The sequence below is a fragment of the Sciurus carolinensis genome, chromosome 2 (genome assembly GCF_902686445.1).
Source record: "Sciurus carolinensis chromosome 2, mSciCar1.2, whole genome shotgun sequence".
NCBI classification, from domain to species: domain Eukaryota; kingdom Metazoa; phylum Chordata; class Mammalia; order Rodentia; family Sciuridae; genus Sciurus; species Sciurus carolinensis.
Genome location: NC_062214.1, coordinates 10436234 through 10455387, shown reverse-complemented (window position 1 = coordinate 10455387; position 19154 = coordinate 10436234). Strand labels below are relative to the sequence as shown.

The 19154-nt window shown below is 47.0% G+C and overlaps 1 protein-coding gene across 2 annotated transcripts in view; it reads left to right on the top strand.

Moving 5' to 3' along the window:
- The window catches only part of Ptpn1 (protein tyrosine phosphatase non-receptor type 1), a 60432-nt gene that overhangs the window by 24894 nt on the left and 16384 nt on the right, over positions 1-19154 (top strand). Inside the window, exon 2 of one of the 2 annotated variants that reach the window (XM_047542458.1) lies at positions 17434-17524. In XM_047542458.1, coding sequence (XP_047398414.1) covers positions 17434-17524 — 91 coding nt within the window. The remainder of the gene's footprint in view (positions 1-17433; positions 17525-19154) is intronic. The other variant, XM_047542459.1, reaches the window with a different exon arrangement.

The following is a 19154-nucleotide window of genomic DNA, read 5'->3' as shown; positions in this document are numbered from 1 at the left end:
AGAGGTCACAGAGTGGCACGCAAAGTGGGCCTGGGCACTGGCACTCTCTTATGCAGCCATTGTTTTTCCCATCCTCATGCCGCGTCTGTTTTTTAATCCAAATCCGCAGCTGTCACCTGGATTCTTTGTGACTGTTTAGGACACTCATCCAGTGAGTCCTTGCTGGGGGCGGGGTGTCTCGTTTGGCCCCTTTGGGAAGGACACCTCCAGCTCCAGGAGCAGAGGCAGGAGCTTAGCAGCCTGCAGGCCTGGCGTGCCCTAGGGCCGGCCACGCTCCTGGGTCCCAGGTTGTCGTAGTTGGGCTCAACTCCGGAACAGCCAGGGCCTAGTGAGTGACCCAGGCAGCAGGCCCGAGGGCCATCTCTCCTCTGCCCTGGCCCTCACTGCTGAAGCCTCCTGTGGAGCAGCAGGACCGGAACAGGCGGGGAAACAGCTTGGACACGGCGCACGGCCTGCTTCCTCCCATTGATGCCAGGCGAAGTCTGCAAGGACAGGTGACAGGGACGTCGCTTGCTCCCACCCAGATGGGCTGCTCCGATACTTCTGAGTGCTCCACTTCCGTTCCGAGTGCTGAGCCCGGCCTCCCGCCCGCCCGCCTTCCTGGAGAACAGATGTCCTCTCGGTGCTTTCTGCTCGACAGTGTGTGTGGCCACAGGTGGCCTCCCTCCAGGTGGGAGCCCACTGAGATGGGACTGTGCCCCATTGACACTGGGCCTGTTGGCTTTGCCCCCTTATCACCCTGAAGCTTATATTTGGGTGATAAGTCAGTTACTTTGCAGTTCTGACTGTTTTTAAACTACTTTGTCTTCTGCTGGACATACCTGGAATTTTATGCTGTTTGCTCTGATGAACTTGTGAAGACTGGTTATTTAGTGTGATAGGAAAACACCATGATCCTAATAGTGATTTTTTTCAACTTTACGAATCGCTGTTGCATAAAAATGTGATTAGATTGTTTCCAAAGTTCTTTGCTCATCTTGATTTTTACAGATTCTAGGGATTTATTTTCTTGCTGGCCTTGGACGTCTCATCTCATGAGCTTTGGAGGGAGAGTGTGCCACTAGCTCTGTGACAGCCTTAAAGGATGTTACCTCTGCCCAGGGCCCTAAGTTATTTATGTGCCAGTAGTGACCTAGCAGCACGTAGGGAGCTGGGTTCCTCTGTAGTTTTAGTTGTGCTCTTGGTATTGAGCAGACCCTCTTAAGGTCGGCTCTGGCATCTGTCAGCTTTCAGAAGCTTCTTCAGATGGATCGGATGTTGTTAGTGAAGGGTTACTGCCTGCCTCCATTGGTCAGAAAATTACTTTTTTATGCATTCAGCTTTAAGAGGGCAGACCCCAGAAGATGAGTGGCTATTGCCCAAGACTGGGACTGGAGAGGGACAGAACCCTTAAAAATGCTCGATTATCAAACATGTCGCAGAGGTGGTAAGGATGCTAATGGGCTAAGATTTTGCTGTTTTATGCTGGGTATTATTTGAAGGAGTAACTCTGAGTCTAGCTTTTCAATTAAATATACTTAATACAATTTGCTTCACTTGACGTCAAAAGTAACTGTCATGGAGAACTAGACTTTTTTTTAAAGATCTGCTTATGAACAAGGTGAACAGAAATGATTTAATGTCTTTAGTATTTCCTTGTGTTTTACTGCAAGCATCTACACAAAGTAAAACATGCCAGATAAGCATGGGGAAGGTTTGTACCAGAGCCTTCTGCAGATTCCTTCCTTACAGGAAAAAGAACAAAGTAACAACGTTCATTTTTAAAAACAGCAGCGCTATTGTAGCTTTTAAAGACTCCCTGCCTTTTAATCTCTTGAGTTCCTCTTGACCTTTAGTTTGCTAAATGGTTACAAAGATGAACAGAGACTGCATCATCATCTTTAAAAACAACTATAACTAATGGTAAGGGTTCCTGCATCTCTGAAACACAGTGATTTGTGCATCCCCAGAGCAGAGCTGCCAGGGGAACCGACTGTTACTGTGTGAACCTAAGGAAGGAGCAGGAGGCCCCTTTTGAGCTGCAGTGAGGTACAGGCTCCAAGGTGGCAGGGCCACCAGCTCCTAGCATAGGACGAGACCTACAGACAGTTTAATGGCAGAGGTGGACACTACAGAAGGAAATGGACTCCAGATGAATTAAGGGTGAATGTTTGAGGGAAATAAAGCGTGACCTCTTCCTCCTGAGGAAGACTTCCTACCTTTCCAGGCAGTAGAGGAGATTTGGGAGGAAGGGGTCCGCAGGTTGGAATGCATACACATTTACACTACTTTAACTTTTTATCACACAGGTAAAGCATACTCACTATTAAAAAAAATTGCAAAGTGATAGAAGATAAAAGCCACCCAGGCAGCACTACCAGCTCTGGGCTGCTGCTTCATCCCCAGTGTTGTGGTCATCTTTCCTCCCACACTTCAGTTTAATTTCCCATACCTGGGATTTTTTTAATGTGTAAATAACTTAGGAAAGTGGTTTCCAACAAAAACAGTTGATGACTTTAAAATATGTAAAGATCTTACTTGAGTAAGATTAACACTGATGTTCCAGAAGACTAGCAGGGACAGATGGCTACATGCGCACTACCCCGCAGACCTCACGTGTGTGCCAGCCAGGTGGTGCCTCTGTTGAAGTCATACTTCCTGGGCATAAATCAGCTATCACAAGGAACAGACTTTATTGTCGTCTGTTATATGATTGCAACATTTCGAGGTAGAATGATCAAGATATAAATTAAAATGGGCAGAAAATATTTTTCTTCTAGAGAATGAATTTCCAAAAGACAATATAGGGGAATATATTTATGAACTTGGGCTAGGCACTATATCTTAAACAAAATATCTCCAAAAAGCTATCAAGAAACAGACTGATCAGTTGAACCACACTTAAATAAGAACTTTTGTTCATCAAAAGACACATTAGTCAGGTTGTTTGCAGAAGTAGTCACAAATTCCTCCCACCCCTGCCTGCTTTCTCCTTTGAGTGTGACTCCCATCAAGAGGTGCGGTCTCTCTGTGCACTTGAGTTTGTGATTTGGTGGCCAATGTCATATTGGCAGTCATGACCTAGGCAGAGTCCTGAAAGGGTACTTGAATATCGTGGCTTGCCCCGTCTTGCTCCTTGTGAGGGTTTTGCAGTAATTGCCTTGTGAGCAAGTCTGTTGGGGGATGAGCAATGTGTGGCCCAGTTACCACTAGAACTCTTGCTGACAGCCAGCCAAGCCTCAAGTATGTGGGCAAGGACACTGGGCCACCAGCTGCCATTAGGTTCCAGCTCCAAGCCTCCCTGGCTAAACCCAGCCCTGATGGCACCTGATGTGGTCACGAGCATGGAAGGTGGTAGTTGTAAGCTCTGTGTTTCGGAGCAGTTTGGTATACGATGAACGCTGACACGGAAAGATACTTGTAATATATTTGACTCTCAAAAGACTTGTGCCCAAAATACATAGGGAACACTGTGTACCGGTAAGAAAAACATAGCTCACTGAAAAATTGGGCAAAGGTACATATGGTATGATTCCAGCTCTGTGACTTTCTGGAACAGGCAAAACGAGCGGGCACTGAATAGCAGGGGTCCCCAGTGGAACTGGGGGAGCCCGGCATCTGCAGACTGTGGGAACGTTCTGTGGAACCCAATGGTGGTACAGCCCGGAGCGACCCCCTCCAGCAAACCCTGCAAGGGCTCCTGTTGCCTGTAGCAGTGACATTATGTCCAGATGCCTCGTGACAGGTACGATGTGTGCCACTGTCATTGTTAATGATCTTAAAGTGCCAGTGTTGGTTATCAGCTGCTTTAAATAACTGGGTTGGAGTGGCTGTGAAGTCGTCCCACCCTGCTGCCCTCACTTGAGTGCACTTGGGCGTTTCTGAGTAGGAATTTCAGGGAGTCCTGAATATCGTGTGATTTCTTCATGGTGAAAACAGGGAGAAAACTCCAGCCTGTGGACTGAGTTGGCCGCGTCTGTGGCCTGGGTGAGATTGGTGTACCTGGCTGGTAGACAGGAAGCACTGGCTGGGCTGTCCTCTCTCGCCGCGTGCGCAGTTTTCTCCTGAAGTCCTCAGGTCCTTCAGATCTTTGCCGCTTATTCGGCAACACCCTCAGTTAGAGTTCTGTTAGTGGAGCTGCATCAGACTCCTGGATTAGGGTCTAGGAAAGGAAGATCTGTGTGTAGACCAAGTCATCCTTACGTGGCCCGTGGCGCACGTGGCAGGGGTGCCTTCGGGGCTGGAACCTTTCATCTGCTCTCCAGGAGGGAGGAAGGTGCAGGCAGAGCCATGGCCTTGGAAGCATTCTCTGCCTCTGCTAGTGGCCGGCTTCCCCAGCGTGTGGGGAGCAAGGAGGGGAGTTGCAGGGGCTGTGTCCACTGGCTTGGGACAAGTTGTTCTCTTCCCCGTGACCTGTTTGTGAGGGCTGCCTGCAACCGTGCCTGGTTCGCAGCCTGTCTTCCCACTGGAATGTCAGTTCCATGGTGGCAGGACCTCTGTCTCCTTTGTCCATTGTCACATCCGCCGTGCCTGCCATGTGGTCAGTGCTTAGTCAGTGGATGAACTCAGAGGACCCACATCAACTCTAACCCTCGCTTCCTGGAGCCACACACAGAGCCCTTTGGAAATCCTCGCAGAGGAGGCTGTCCACCTGCTTCTGCTCTTCCCCAAACTGTTTCACTTTGGGGCCTCCCAGAATGCTCACTTTGGATGCTTGCTCCTTCCTCATCCTGGGCCCTTAGGAGGTGTACAGAGCAGTATAGCAGGATCTCGTATCTAGGAAGCACTTGGTGAAGTCATCCTTGGTCAGTAGTCACATACCTGCCTTTTCCTTGCTTCTGGTTAACAGAATCTTGTCCTGCCCTTGGAGTACCAAGACTTTTTTTTTTTTTTTTTTTTTTTTTTTTTGGTACCAGAGATTGAACTCAGGGCCCTCAACCACTGAGCCACATCCCCAGCTCTATTTTGTATTTTATTTAGAGACAGGGTCTCAGTGAGGTGCTTAATGCCTCCCTTTTGCTGAGGCTGGTTTTGAACTTGTGATCTTCCTGCCTCAGTCTCCAGAGCCGCCGGGATTACAGGCGTGTGCCAGCATACCCAGCCAAGACATTCTTAACCAGTCACCTTCCTGTTGGCATTCTGTTCTCTTCCCAGTCACACTCCTAAATTGTGCACAAAGCACGCCAGTTTCATAAGGATGGCTTCTGTTATTTCAGGGTTATTCTGGTATTTCTCGTGGTCCTGTGTGGTGTCCCTCCCTGGGACCTGGAGAGAGGAAACTGGGGGTTACGAGTCAGGTTCCAGTAAGGGAAGCCGGGAGCCTTCCACTTTCAGATGTCACCAGCCCCTGTGTCCTAAGTCAACTATGCCATGTCCTCTGGCAGCAGCCCCAACCCCAGGGCCTGAGGTTCTGAAGCTGTCCTTGTGGAAAGCAGAAGGTAAACAAAACAGAAGTGAAAGTAGATTTAATTTTTTAGACTGTTCTCTTACAGGAATAGATTTGTGGTTCTCGGCATTTAAACAGATACTGGTTCCAATATGTTTTATTGACATCAATTACTGTAAGTCTGATTCATTTTCTGCCTATTGATTTCTGCCCAAGGTGAAATTCATGACATTTAACAGGAAACAAGTGATTTTTAAAAACACAGACACTTACATGAAGGACTGTAAAAGTAAGGTTTAAAGTCAGGGCCACTTGAATAAGCAGTTTTAAAACTTCTTTGTGAATGGTTCTTCCCTGATTCCCTGTATAAACAATATGGATGAAGGCTCTAAGAGCCTGCTGCGTCTAACTCAGGATGGGCCCCTGAGCCCCAGGGAAGGCCACTTCCATTCTGTCTGCTTTAAGGTGTCCCGACTAACCGTTGGTATTCTGTGCTTCCACAGTAGCCGGGTTTTTAAAGGTAGGACCTCTGTTTGGAGAGGGTCGCCCATGGCTGCTGGGTGATTTTCAGCTAAAGCTACTTCAGAGCTGAGGGGATCCCAAGTAGCTGTTAACACAGCTATGGAAAGCGACTCTTCCCATAATGACCTGGGGTCACCACCAATGACAGCGGCCTATTTTCATATTTTTAAGAATCTTCTGTTTTCAGTGGCTGTATAACCAGTGTTTTGGGGACTGGGTTTTGAGCTCAGGGGCACTCTTACCACTCTCCAGCCCTTTTTATTTTTTATTTTGAGACAGGGTTTCACTAAGTTGCCAAAGCCAGCCAAATGTATGATGGTCCTTCGCTTCCCATGTCATTGGGATTGCAGGTCATATTGCCCAGCCATAGAGTGTGTGAAAACTCTGACGTTTCCAAACAGTGCTGTGACTTACTGGGAAGCCTCTGTGTTTTCCGAGTCTGCAGCCTCCCCCCACGCCCCCTGCTATGCCCTCTGGGCCTGGGCTGTCCGTTCTCCTGCGCTGCAGTGGAGGGCGCCTTCTGCTTTGTGCTTCTCCATGCTGAGCTGGCGCACTTCTTGAAGTCGCTTTCATTTCCCAGTCCTCTCACTGTGTTCAGTGTAGAGTTTATGTTCTGTTGAGACTTAGAAAAATTTCAGTGACTGCCAGGAGGGGTGGCGGACACCTATTATCCTAATGGCTGGGGTAGGCCAATCACAGGTCAAGGCCACGCTGGGGTTGAGCCAGACTCCCATGCAGCCCTGTGAAGGAATTCAGCACCCCACTCCTGCCCTCCTTCCCGGATTTGTGGGGAAATTTATAAAGCGACTTGCTTTTCCATGTAGTTTTACAAATGCACGTGATTATACTGTTAGTGATTTGTCATTCCATTGCCTGACCCCGAGCTGGCTGGGGTGATGGTATATCCTGCTGCCTGACCAGTGTCGTTCCCTCCTCCTCCTTTGAACTGCTGTGTGAGATTCTGAGGCACCCGGTTTATTTTTTAGCATCCATTTTTATTTAATACGTAGTCACTTTGAAAGTCAAATCAAAACGAACTCAGTATTAATTAGCTAAATTTTCAACTTTATTATTCAGGCATTTTAGCTTATTGGAATATTTAACAATATGAAAGCTATTACTTCTTGTTTGTTTGTTGATTATACAAATGTGTAAATAAAATGAAATTATTTTCCTCGGGTTTTTTTATGGTGTGTGTGTGTGTGTGTGTGTGTGTGTGTGTGTACGTGTTTATGCAGAGGTGGGGATGGAGCCAGGGCCACGCACATGCTAGGCGGGTGCTGTATCACTGAGTTCACCCCCAGGGTTTTGTAGTAATGACACTGCCCTGCTGACTTCCATGTATAAAGGATGTAGCATTGCTTTTTATGTGAAAGGCATTGAACCTCTAATGGTTTTGCATTTTGAGAGTATTCTTTGCTATACAGAAATTTTATGTTCCCATCATAATGCAAGTTACAATTAACTAAATTTGTTCAACACACATTACTTTGAGGATCTCATTTCTGAAATTCCAGGCAGGCTCAACACAGATGCCCATTTCTCCATGTAACTCCATACTCACCGGTTAGCCTGGGGGTTCCAGGAAGTGCACGCCTGTGTTTCCTGGTTGCCTTTAAAATCCTCCCTTCTCTATTTCTGTGTGTCCCTTCAGTCGAGCTCTGCCTGTCCATTTCTGAGGATCCGCAGTTGCCCTCAAGTACCAGGTAACAACTCAGATGGACCAAATTGGGAGGTGGGGGACCTTAGAATATGTGATAGTTGCCAAGGGACCTTGTCGTTCCCCGAAGTTCTAGCACATGAGAGAGAACACTGGAGTCTTATCTTCCTTTAGCCTTAAAACAGGAGAACGCGGGGCTGGGGAGATAGCTCAGTCGGTAGAGTGCTTGCCTTGTAAGCTCAAGGCCCTGGGTTCGATCCCCAGCACCCAAAAAAACAAAAAACCAGGAGATCTCTGTCAGACCCGTGCATGGGTTACCCTTCCCGCTTTGCGTCCGCCTGACCTCCGTTAGGAGGCCTGTGGGCCAGCCGCAAACAGAAAGCAGAGCCTCCGGGAGCTTTCACCTGGAGCGACTGAGAAGGTGCGTCAGGCCCCGCCTTGGCCATACGCTGGTTCGGGCGCCTTTCAGTTCTGTGACGTGGAGCACCTCGGTGTAGAGTTGGGGCTGCCCTTTGGGAGCCCGTGGAACCATCTGTTGTTCCAGTGACCAGAGTCACATCATGTGCTTTTACTCTGGGCCTGGACCTGTGCTGGGAGCTGACAAAGGTGAGGGTCTAGGTCCCATCAGACTTCTGATGCTGGGAGAGCTGTCTCTGCCTCTGCCCTGGGAGCCGGTGGCCTGTGCTGCTGCTCTTCCACCGAGGGAGCTCTCCACAGAGCAGTCTTTCTGGGGCTGAACTGGCTGTTGGGCCTGTGTATTTTCAAGAGAAATGGAAATCTCAAACAGTGGTCAGCTTTTTGCCTAATTAGATCTGGGAGAGAATTTGAATGATGAGTGATGCACTTAAAGAAATATAAAAAATTAGTTGCCTTCCTGCACTGTCACTAGAAGTTTGTCACCAAGTTGCCCCTGGGCAGTCACCTATTATCTTAGAGAGTGAGGGAGGGGTAGTCAGGAGCTGTCACTTAGGGATTCTTCAGGTCACGTGGTTTCTGCTCCTTCACTTTCTTGCCTCTGAAGACCACCAGCTTAGCAGAGGCTGTGTTTGCGCTCGATCCAGCACTTGTGAATCTTTCTAGCCCACCTAAATCATAACTTAGGAAGAACTTGATTTTATCCTCTCACTGAATTGGAATCATGGGGATGATTCAGATCTCTTGGGAGTCCGATGCCCACATAAAATGATATGTGAAACTGGAGCCATTTGACACATAAGCTTTGACCAAACATAAAGCTGCTTGGGTTGCACAGCATCAGACGTGTTGTCTGAGAGATGATGTTCAAGTCTCACGTTTCTCAAGTCTACACCAGCAAGAGTGAGGAGTGCAGAAAAGCCAGTGAGGGGCAGGGAAGGAAGGGGGCGTGAGGAGCCCTCTGCTGCAGGGGCTCATTGGGTACACTCCTCCCCTGGAACGCTGAGGTCCAGCTCGATGCTTCCTGACATGCATAGTCTCTTCTATGGGACACTTCTGGAAACCTGCCCCATGGCAGGTTATTTCCTTTGGGTTTGGTTCCTATATTTACCCGGCGGTCATCTTCCCATCACTTTTAGGGCCTTTATTTTGTTTTCTCTGTGAAAATTCTGTACACTTGATAGGTGAGAAGTATTTATTTACTCTTAGGTCAACATAGTAGAAAACTTCTAGGGGCATTTCATACTTGTGATGGAAATCTAGTTGAACTGGTTCACCAGTCAGGACTCTGCCTTTGCTGCAGCAGTTGGAAGGTTAGCTACCTTCCATACAGTTTTGGAATACAGAAACCTGTTTCGCTGTAAATCTGGAAGTTTCTAGTATCACAGTCTACTCCAAATCGCTGACCTGTGCCTTTGACAGTACAGGTGTGTTCTACTCCTCAGTCCTGAGACTCCAGCCTCGGTGTTTCATCTTCCTAATTGAAATAAATGAAACTTGGACTCAGAGCATGCGTTTCCCGTGTGCCACTCTAAAGTAGAGGGACATGAGAGAGTCTCCAAAGAGAGCAGCTCCTAACAAGTTATGCAGGAACTATGCCCTTCTCACCACCGCTGACAGCCCTGCAGGGCTTCAAGCCACCTCACCTCCTGACTGTCTTCCCTTCTACCTCGACCCTCTGCAGGCAAACAGCACTAAAGAGCCATCCTGTCACTGCCGTACTCAGAAATCCTCCACGACTTCCATTTGTGGCTCCAAAGAAAAGCCACAGGGCTTGTGCCCCCTTCCTCAGACCCACCGAGCACACCCCTGCCTGCCCCGTGTCCCCAGCACATGGCTCATTCCCTGCCTCCGCCAGGTCTCTGCAGTCTTGTATTTACTTGGCGTCTTCTGTGACCACCCTACTCAAAACAATTCACCCAACTTGCCTCCATACCCTGTTTATTTTTCAAAGTAGCATTTATCTGACCTCTCATAGACTCATTTGCCCCTCTTTCCCTCATAGAAGGTAAATTCTGTGAAAGAAGGACATCTTATTTGTTTAGTTCTTTATTATAACCCAAGACCAACACAACAGCTGGCACTTGGTGGACCTTTGTACTTGTTGAATAAATGCTGACAGTCTAAAATCTAATTTTTATTTAGTGACCAATGCTAAAATCATAGGTAGATATTTAAAATATTACCTGGATAAACTGGAGGAAGATATAGATAGGTCCTATGATTAACTTCCTGTGTAGTGGTCTCACTGAGTGCAGGAGACAGGGTTTGGAGCTCGCAGAGGTCAGAATGGCTAGAATTTGCAGATGAGCGTTGCCTGCAAGAGAGCTGTGCATGATTTGTGCACAGGTCTCCACAAGGGTCGCCTTGAGTCTCTGGTGCACCTCAGAGGCTGGGACCCCGCAAGCCTGGGTAAAGGACAACTGTGGGGCGGATATGACTCCCAACGTCCACTCGGCTTCCGTCATCCAGAAGGGAGAGGCCTCTGTAATACGTGGGTTAGTCAGTAGAAAGAGTCAACAAAACAATCGTTAGGTAGGCAGAAAGCAAAACCAAAAAGGCAGAACAGTGTAGTTCAGAGCAAGGAGAGAACTCGGACAGGCACAGACAGACACAGACAGACATGACAGGTGCTGTGTTAGCAGGTGAGGACATTAGAGCAGCCATGGTAAATAATTCCATGTTTAAAGGTTTGAGGAAAAACAAAAACATAATGAGAGATAAATGGAAACCAAATAGTATTCTAAAGAAGAAAAATATGGTATCTGAAGTGAAATTTTCACTGAATAGGGTTTATAGCAGTTAAGGCACTATAAAAGAAAAAAAAATCTGTGAATTTAAAGACATACCAATGAGACTATCCAAATCGAAGTACAGAGAGGAAACTGTGGGGTGGAGGTGGGGACCTCATGTAGAACAATAATTAAACAATCTAAAATCTGTGTGGTTTACATTCCCTGAAAAAATATTTAATGGAGTTATGTTCAGATTTTTTCCAAGTTTAGTGAAAAATATTAACTTAGATTTTCAAGAATTTCAGCAACCTTAAGCCAAACAGACACAAAGAAAACCACAGTAAGGCACTTCATAATCACATTGCTGAAACCACTGATAAAGAGAAAAGCTTCTACAGAGGCTGAGGCAGGAGGATCATGAGTTCAAAACCCGCCTCATCAAAAGCAAGGTGCTAATAAGCAACTCAGTGAGACCCTGTTTCTAAATAAAATATGAGGTAGGGCTGGGGATGTGGCTCAGTGGTTGAGTGCCCCTGAGTTCAATCCCTGCTACGCCCCCCCCACAAAAAAAAAGAAAAACTTATAGGCGTAGAGGTGGTTTCTCTCTCTCTCTCTCTCTCTCTCTCTCTCTCTCTTTCACTCAAACACACACACACAGACACAACCAGGAAAATAAAAAAAGCTACCAGCTTCTTGCCAAATACTTTAAATGAAGAAATTGTGGAATAGCATCATGAAAAAACTGTCAGGATGTATCCAGTGAAACATTTTCAAAAAAAAAAATCAAAGACTTTCCTTAGGGGGAATAAATGGAGGTATTTATTGCAGCTGACTAGCAGACATTCATCAAAATCCTTAGAACAGAAGGGAAATGATAAAATATGAAAACCTGGATCTAAATAAATGAATAAGGAGTATCAAAATGGCATATGTGTAGATTAATATGAAATACAGTTCTTATTTTGAAAATTAAGAGAATTGTTCAAAGCAAAAATAAAAAGTACATTGTGTTATTTGTAACAGAAGTAAAATATAACAATAGCACAAAGGATAAGTAGGGTGAATGGAAGTATGCCTTTCTCACATTGTTGGTGAAGTGTGATATTATTAGAAGGTAGACCATTATGTCATATGCATACCCTGTAGAAGTACCAAAAAATTGAAGAGAGAAGTCGAGATAAGAAGGTCAACAGTGGAGGTAAGATGGAATGCCAGGAAAGAGGCAGGAAGGGGAGGAAGGTCAAAAGAAGGCAGGAGAAGAGGGGGGAAAAAAATGAAGATCAGATGGGCCAAATGCAAAACAAGTAAACAGCTAGCAAGATGGTAGATTTAAATCAACTCTATCAATAATTGTATTAAATGTAAATGGTCTAAATACCTGACTTAAAGGACAAAGATTATGAAATTATATTTTAAAAGCATGATTCAACTCTATAGTCTCTAAGAATTTCCTTAAAAATAAAGACATAGGTAAGTTAAGACTAGATTAAGATATACCATGCACACACTAATCAAGAGAAACTGAGTGACTGTATTATTATCAGAATTTAGAATAAGGGTTGTTACTGGAGATAAACAGATGTTTCATGATGATGGAATCACTTTGTCAAGAAGACATTTGGTCCTAAATGCAAATTAACCTTGAAACAATGTCCCAAATAAATGAAGCAGAAACCAAGAACTGAAAGGAGAGGCAGACATTCATAATTCAGTGGATTTCAAAGCTGGATGTGGTGATGCACTCCTGTAATCCCAGGTACTCTGAGTCTGAGGCAGGAAAATCTCAAATTCACGACCAGCCTGGGCAGTTTAGCAAGATCCTATTTTTTTCTTCCTTTTTCTTTTAAAGGACTGATTATATAACTCAGTGGTAGAATGATTGGCCAGCATGTGTGAGGCCCTGGGTTCAATCCCCAGTGTTGCAAAAGAGAAGAGAGAAGGAGGAAGGAGAGAAAAGAAAGACAAATGGATTTCTTGTCTCAGCAATTGGAGAAACAGCCAATTGTGGAATATAGAAGACTTAATACTACCAACCTACTTGACCTTATGGACATTTGCAAAGCATTCCAAACATTTTTTTCCAAGTTCACATGGATTATTCAAAGATAGGTTACATTATGGATTTTAAAATCTCAGTTTTAAAAATGAATAGATTTTATTTTTAGAGCAGTTTTAGACTTACAGAAGTCTCATTTTTTTTTCTTTTTTTTGTCGAGGGATTGAAGCCATGGCTTTAAACACAATAGGTGGCAAATGATCTATCACAGAGCTCCATCCCCAGCCAAAGTCTCAGTAAATCTTAAGAGATGGGAATCATTGATTGTTTTATGACCACAGCAGACTTGAGTTAGGTATCAATAATAATATCTAGAAAACTCCTCAATTATTTGGAAATCAGACAATATACTTCTAATAATCCTATTTTAGATTAAAAGAAAAACTGGGTTTGTTTGTTTTTTTTTTAAACCAGTAAAATTGATAAATCTCTAGTTAGGCTAGTTAAGGAAAGAAGAGAAAACACAAATTATTAATAATACCTAGTAGGAAAGGAGGGAATTCTCCTATATAAATAAGGAGTATTAAGAATAGCTTTATACCAATAAATTTAGTAAGTTTGACGGCCCTGAAAAATACTTTTGAAGTACATACAGGAGATTCGTGTTGCCTTGGGTGGCAGTGAGGCTGAGTGGGTTTGTGTTGACTGGGAGCACAAGTGAACTTTTTTGAGTGACAAAAATGTACTGTATCTTGGTTGCATTGGTAATTACATGACTGAAGACATTGCTTAAAACTCACTGAACTGGGCACATAAAATGGGTATTTTTTCATTTGTCAACCATACCTCAGACACTTAGAAAAACAATACCGTATACACCCAGACCAGTGTAGTTTACTCTGTGAGCATACCTTGATTTTAAAATCTACTTGTGAAAAAGTAACCTGTGAATTCCTGGTAACTGTCCCAGCATCCGTATTACATGGTATCTCTGCATCTGTTTCTGCCTGTCTAGACGCCCCTCCCCTCTCTCTCACATACGCACGCGCGTGCACACACACACACATGCAGAGTATTCACCAACAACCCACTTGGATTGTCAGCGATGATCCATTTGCATGCTGCGTCGCGGGTGCTGCTTCCATCTCCACGCAGCCCACCGGCTGCATTGACCACGCTATTTCTTTTCACCGGAAAAATTCCTCCCTGTTGCTAAAGGCCTCCGGTTACCATCATAGGTAGAAAAACACAAGAGTTAGATTCCTTTAGCTTATTTTTGGGCTCTGCAGATATATTTCCCCACAAGCTTGGCCTCTTCCACAAACGATGGGATGGACGTGGTGGACCTGGTTCATTTCTTTGTTCTCAGATGGGTTTCCGTCTGTCAGCAAGCATTTAAGTCCTTCCTTAGTCTCTCTGGGTCAAAGACTCGTTAGATCTGTACGGAGAGACGCAGAGTGCGAGCGCTCCCCGCCTCGTGCTGGAGTTTGAGCAGGGCCCTTTCCATCAATTTTTTGTTTTTTGTGTCTTGTTTTTTTGAGCCAGGGGCTCACTTAGTTGCCCAGGCTGGCTGGCCTTGAACTTGTGATTCTCTTCCCTCAGCCTCCCAAGTAACTGAAGTTGGCAGGCCTGTGCCACTGCTCCAGGTTGTTCCTTTCCCTTCCCTCAGTCCAGCTTGACTGTGCACGTGGCTGAGAGGCTCTCGGTGAAGTCCCAGCTCTGTCTCCCGAGGCAGCAGTCCAGCTCGTGGAAAGGCTGATTTCCGCTTGTGTGTATCTCTATTTTTAGGTAGACTGCTTATCTTTTGATTCTGTTAGGTTGGGATTTCATTTTCCTTTTTTTTGATATATATTTTTTTAGTTGTCGATGGACTTTTATTTTATTTACTTATTTGCGGTGCTGAGAATCCAACCCAGCGCTCACAGGCCAGCGCCCTGCACTGAGCCCCAGCCCAGCCCGATTTCCTCTTAACCAGCTCTCTCCTGCCCACCCCCTCGGCCCTCCTCCCCAGTACTGTCTCCCAGGACACCTGATTGCACCAGCGTTTGTCGCGAGCCTGGTTTTGGACCCGTAGGCACAGGTAGTGTGCCATGCTGTTTCGCTTGGGGCTCGGTTGGCAGCAGCCACCCTCTTGCTCGCGTGGCTCTCTGCCTGGTGACTGATGTCCCGTACCTTCTCAGGTACGCTCCTCCAGGTGGGGTTGGAGGTGTATTTTTCTTAACCCAGTCTTATCCAATTATTTCTACAATTAGCAGCATCGGTATTTAAGGTCTCTGAGATATTCCTGCTCCTTTTCTGCGCTTCTTAGTCTTCGGGTGCCGCGGTGATTTCAGACCGCAGAGCGTCTCTGCAGGCCGGCCCGCGTGGCTCGTGGCTGCTGTGCTGGTCGGAGCAGTCGTGGCGCTTGTGGCAGGGACGTCATGGAGCGCCCTTCTATCCGGCCGTCCATCTGTCCACATAGCTGTCGCCTGAAGACTTCCTTTGCTCTCTCCCTGAAGTCCCCATTTCCTGAATTGCAGGTTCCCGTTTCCCTGCTGTCGCTCCGTTTGGGAAGTTAAAGGTGTCCGAGAGGCACGTCGTTGACGCTGTTACCCTGAGTCGTACTGGCCGGAGACTCGTTTCCACAGTGTTTGTGGAAAGCTCCTTCGCCCGTGTCGTCAGCTGGGATTGCTTTTCCTCATGTCCCCTGTCCTTACCTTTCTTGGTGTCTGTTGCCCTCAGTGGAAGGCGTGCTGGAGGAGCCCGGAAGGTGAAGTCCCTGAGACGCTGCGTGTCAGGGAGTGATTTTATTGTCCCTTCTCATTTGTGGGCTGTGGTTGGCTGGGTGTAGAATTCTAGTTGGAAATCACTTTCCTTCAGAATCTGGACGGCATTGCTCCATCTCTGGCCAGCTTTGAGTGTCTTGCAAAGTCAAAGCCATTCTGATCTTCACCTTTTCCTTTGAACTTTTTTCTCTTCAGAAACATTCAGTATTCTTTCTGCACAGTATTCTGGAATTGCACATCCATGTGCCTTAGAACGGGTCCATTTTATCTTTATGATGAGTACTTGTTAATCTGGGAAATTGCCTTGAAATTTTTTTGATGCTTTCTTTCCTTATAGTTTTACTTGGTTTGCTTATTTTATGTATTTATTGATTTCTTTGTGGTGCTGGGAATCAAACTCAGGGTTGTACATGCTAGAATTTATTTTTGGCTTTACAGTCTTCTCTCTTTTTTTTTTTTTTTTTTTTTTTTTTGCGGTGCTGGGGATTGAACCCAGGACCTTGTGCATGCAAGACACGCACTCTACCAACTGAGCTGTATCCCCAGCCCTTTCTTCTACTTTTATCTGACTCTTCAACTGAGCTTATTGTTTTTGTTGTTTATTTCTAATTCCAGGAGAAAACTTTGTTTATTTTGTATAATATTCCATTCTTAATTTGTAGATATAAGGTCTTTTATTATCTTCTGAGTATATTGGTAATACTTTATGTCTGTTCTCCACAGCTTGTTTCATCCAAGGGCTTTTGTCCTGGATTTTGCTTTTTCTTGGAGACTGTGTCCCGTCTCGTCCGCAGTGGTGTCTGCGTGTATGGAGAGCCCTGAGCGGATGTGAGGGCCTTGGGCTGCACAAGTTGGTGGTAGATCTTCTGGTCAGATCATCTGTTGCTCTGCCTCTTGCCTGGAGGGGAGGCTGGAGCAGCCAGCAGTGTGAGTTATTTACAAGGAAAAGGACAGAGGCCTGGTGTTGAGCTGGTATGTGTCGCTTCACCCTGTTTGTGGTGGAACGTGCACACTCTTCACTGTGCCCATGGAGCTCCAGTCTGGAGCCCTCCTGATTTACATTTTCCAGAAAACAGGGACTCTGGGGACAATCTCAGCTCTACCCCACTGCTGGTGCATCATTGGGTTTCTAAGGTCCGTGCAGCTGCTGAGGGGTCTGATTCCAGCTTCAGAACTCTGTTGCCACTGTCTGTTTTACTGCTCTCCATTGTGGGTTTGTCTTTTTTTCTTTTCTCTTTTCCTTTTTTTTTTTTTGAATTGTGTTAAAACCTACAAAACCTATGATTTTGCTTCACCATTGTAGCCATTTTTGCAAGTACAGTTAGTGGTGTGAAGGCATTCGTGCTGTGGGGTGGTGTTTTAATAGGGTGGATGCACCTAAGCGAGGTTAGTGAGCACGGCGGTGCTGGCGGAGGGAGCAGAGCTGGACCGTGTTGGCCTCGAGCAGGAGGCGCCGGTCTTCTGTGGAGTCCGGGGCGGACGAGTTGTTTACCCCTTCAGGGAAGAGCACGTAGTTTGCTGGCAGGAGTGTCCTCACGAAGGGTTCCTGCTGGAACGTCCAGGCCTGGCGCTCCAGGCTCCTAGAGATCTGGCCTGCCCACCCGTGTGCTCCAGCCGCCTGTCGTTCCTCCCACTGCCCACTCTGTTCCTGGCACAGGATGACTCCGCAGCCCCTGCCTCTGCCTGCCGGGTGTTCCTGAGTGCAGTGAACGCCGCCCCCTCTGTCCCTGCCTCCATCCTCAGCCTGCTGCTTCCAGCCCGGTCACTGCCTCCCACCCCAGACTTGGGCTTGTGCCTCTTGTTTTCCTCCGGTGACCTTCTCTATGCCTCTCGATTATCACCCTGCTCTGCCCATGCTGCCCAGCGCTGCTCAGTGTCTGGTTCTGCCCTCTGCCTGGCACCCAGTGCTCAGTTAAGCATCTGGACGAATTCCTGATGCCAGAGGTTTCAAGAGAGCTTTTCATCCTTTCTTGTAGGACATCCGACACGAAGCCAGTGACTTCCCCTGTAGAGTGGCGAAGCTTCCTAAGAACAAAAACCGAAACAGGTACCGAGACGTCAGTCCCTGTAAGTATCCCCCGGCTAGCTGCCTGCTACCCCTCCACGCAGGGCCTGCGGGTCAGCCTGTCTTTAGCCCCAGGGCTTGGCAATAAATCGATAGTAGTCAGAGGTTTATGACCTGATTGTTTGCTGTAATAGGGACATCCGAGACTTAGAGTAATGGCTCATTTTTCCACCACTGTAGAGGTAAGGTTTCAGTTTCTGGAAAATTCAGCAAAAAGTTCAGAGCACTTTTTTTTGGCTTGACTGTTTTGTGATGAATCATTTTCCTTCAGCTGAAGCAGAGTGGAACAGGCCTAACGGAACCTTTTCTGGGTGACTCGGCAGCGATATTCTTAGCCCCAGCCTGGTGTTGAGCCACGGGGGTGCCCCCCACGGGCAGGTGGGGTGGGCGCTGCGGATGCGCCTCCAAGTGTGCCCGCCCCTCCCTTTCACAGTCACTGTGCGCCCGCTGGCCTCAGCGCCCGCCTGCCTTCTGGGTGACTGGCACTCAGGTTGCCAGTGTCTTCAGAGTAAATAAGTGAACATGTTGGAATTTGTGTAAAACAAGAAAAACTGGAGCTGAGTTCAAGACCTGGACCTGACCGTCTCTACGAGTTCTCAGTGGCGTTTTTGACTCCCCTCTAGGGCCTGTAGACCCCGAGCAGGGTGGTGGCCACCGATATCTCCATAGCAGTTCAGGTTCCTGGGAGGACAGAGGACTGGACCTCGAGTGGATGCAGAACATGTACCTCTTGGCCACACATGGTTCCCCACCTGGGTTTGGTCTCTGCTCTGCCTCTTGGCACCGTGTGGCTCCTGCTCTCCTCTGACTCCAGCGGAGCAGAAGTCACCCTCACCTCATAGGAATGTGTGACAATGGATGAAACACACGAGCCACTTACTTAGCCCAGGGCCTGCTCAGGCGTAGAAGGGACTCAGTAAATATTGGCAAGGGGGGGACAGTTGCCACTAGGAAATCTGAAGTGCCATCTTGGGTCCTCGGGTGACATGGTGAGCCCAGCACCTGGTGCTTTTGATTAGCATGGCTAGACTGGGGCACCACATAGGTATTTATTTTTAAAATAAAAAAAGAGCAAAAAACCTTGGTGATGCTGCTGTGAAGTCCTGGCCAGAAACTTCCGGACAGCTGATCGGAGTTCCACAGAACAGGCAGTTTACCTCTTTCCCACAGTGTCAGCTTACCCTGGTCACTAGCTTTGCCAGACTTGCTCTGAACCAGGGAATAATGTTGTCTGCGATATTCATTTGCCACATTTTTTACCTTTTCTTGTCTAAACGGTTTAAGAACCAGTTTTACGACATTTAACATATTCTTCCCGGGAGGTAACTCCTGAACGTTTTCACCCCAAGCTCGTTCCTCCTGTCTTTATTTTCCTCCCCTACCTCCACCTCCCAGTAGGAAAAGTGATTTGCTGTTCACAGGAGGGGAAGCGGGGCAGGGAGTGAGTCCAGGTGGGAGGTGACCTGGCGCTTGACTCGGGGCAACAAGAGCCTGTGTCCACGCCAGCCGCCGAGCTCAGCTCTGCCCCGGTTGCCCCGGCCTCCTCCTCCCGCCGCGCTCCTGTTAACTTTGCACTTGGCAAGTGAAAAAGCAAGGCCCAGAGGACGAGTGTCACCCAGGGCCACCTGGTGT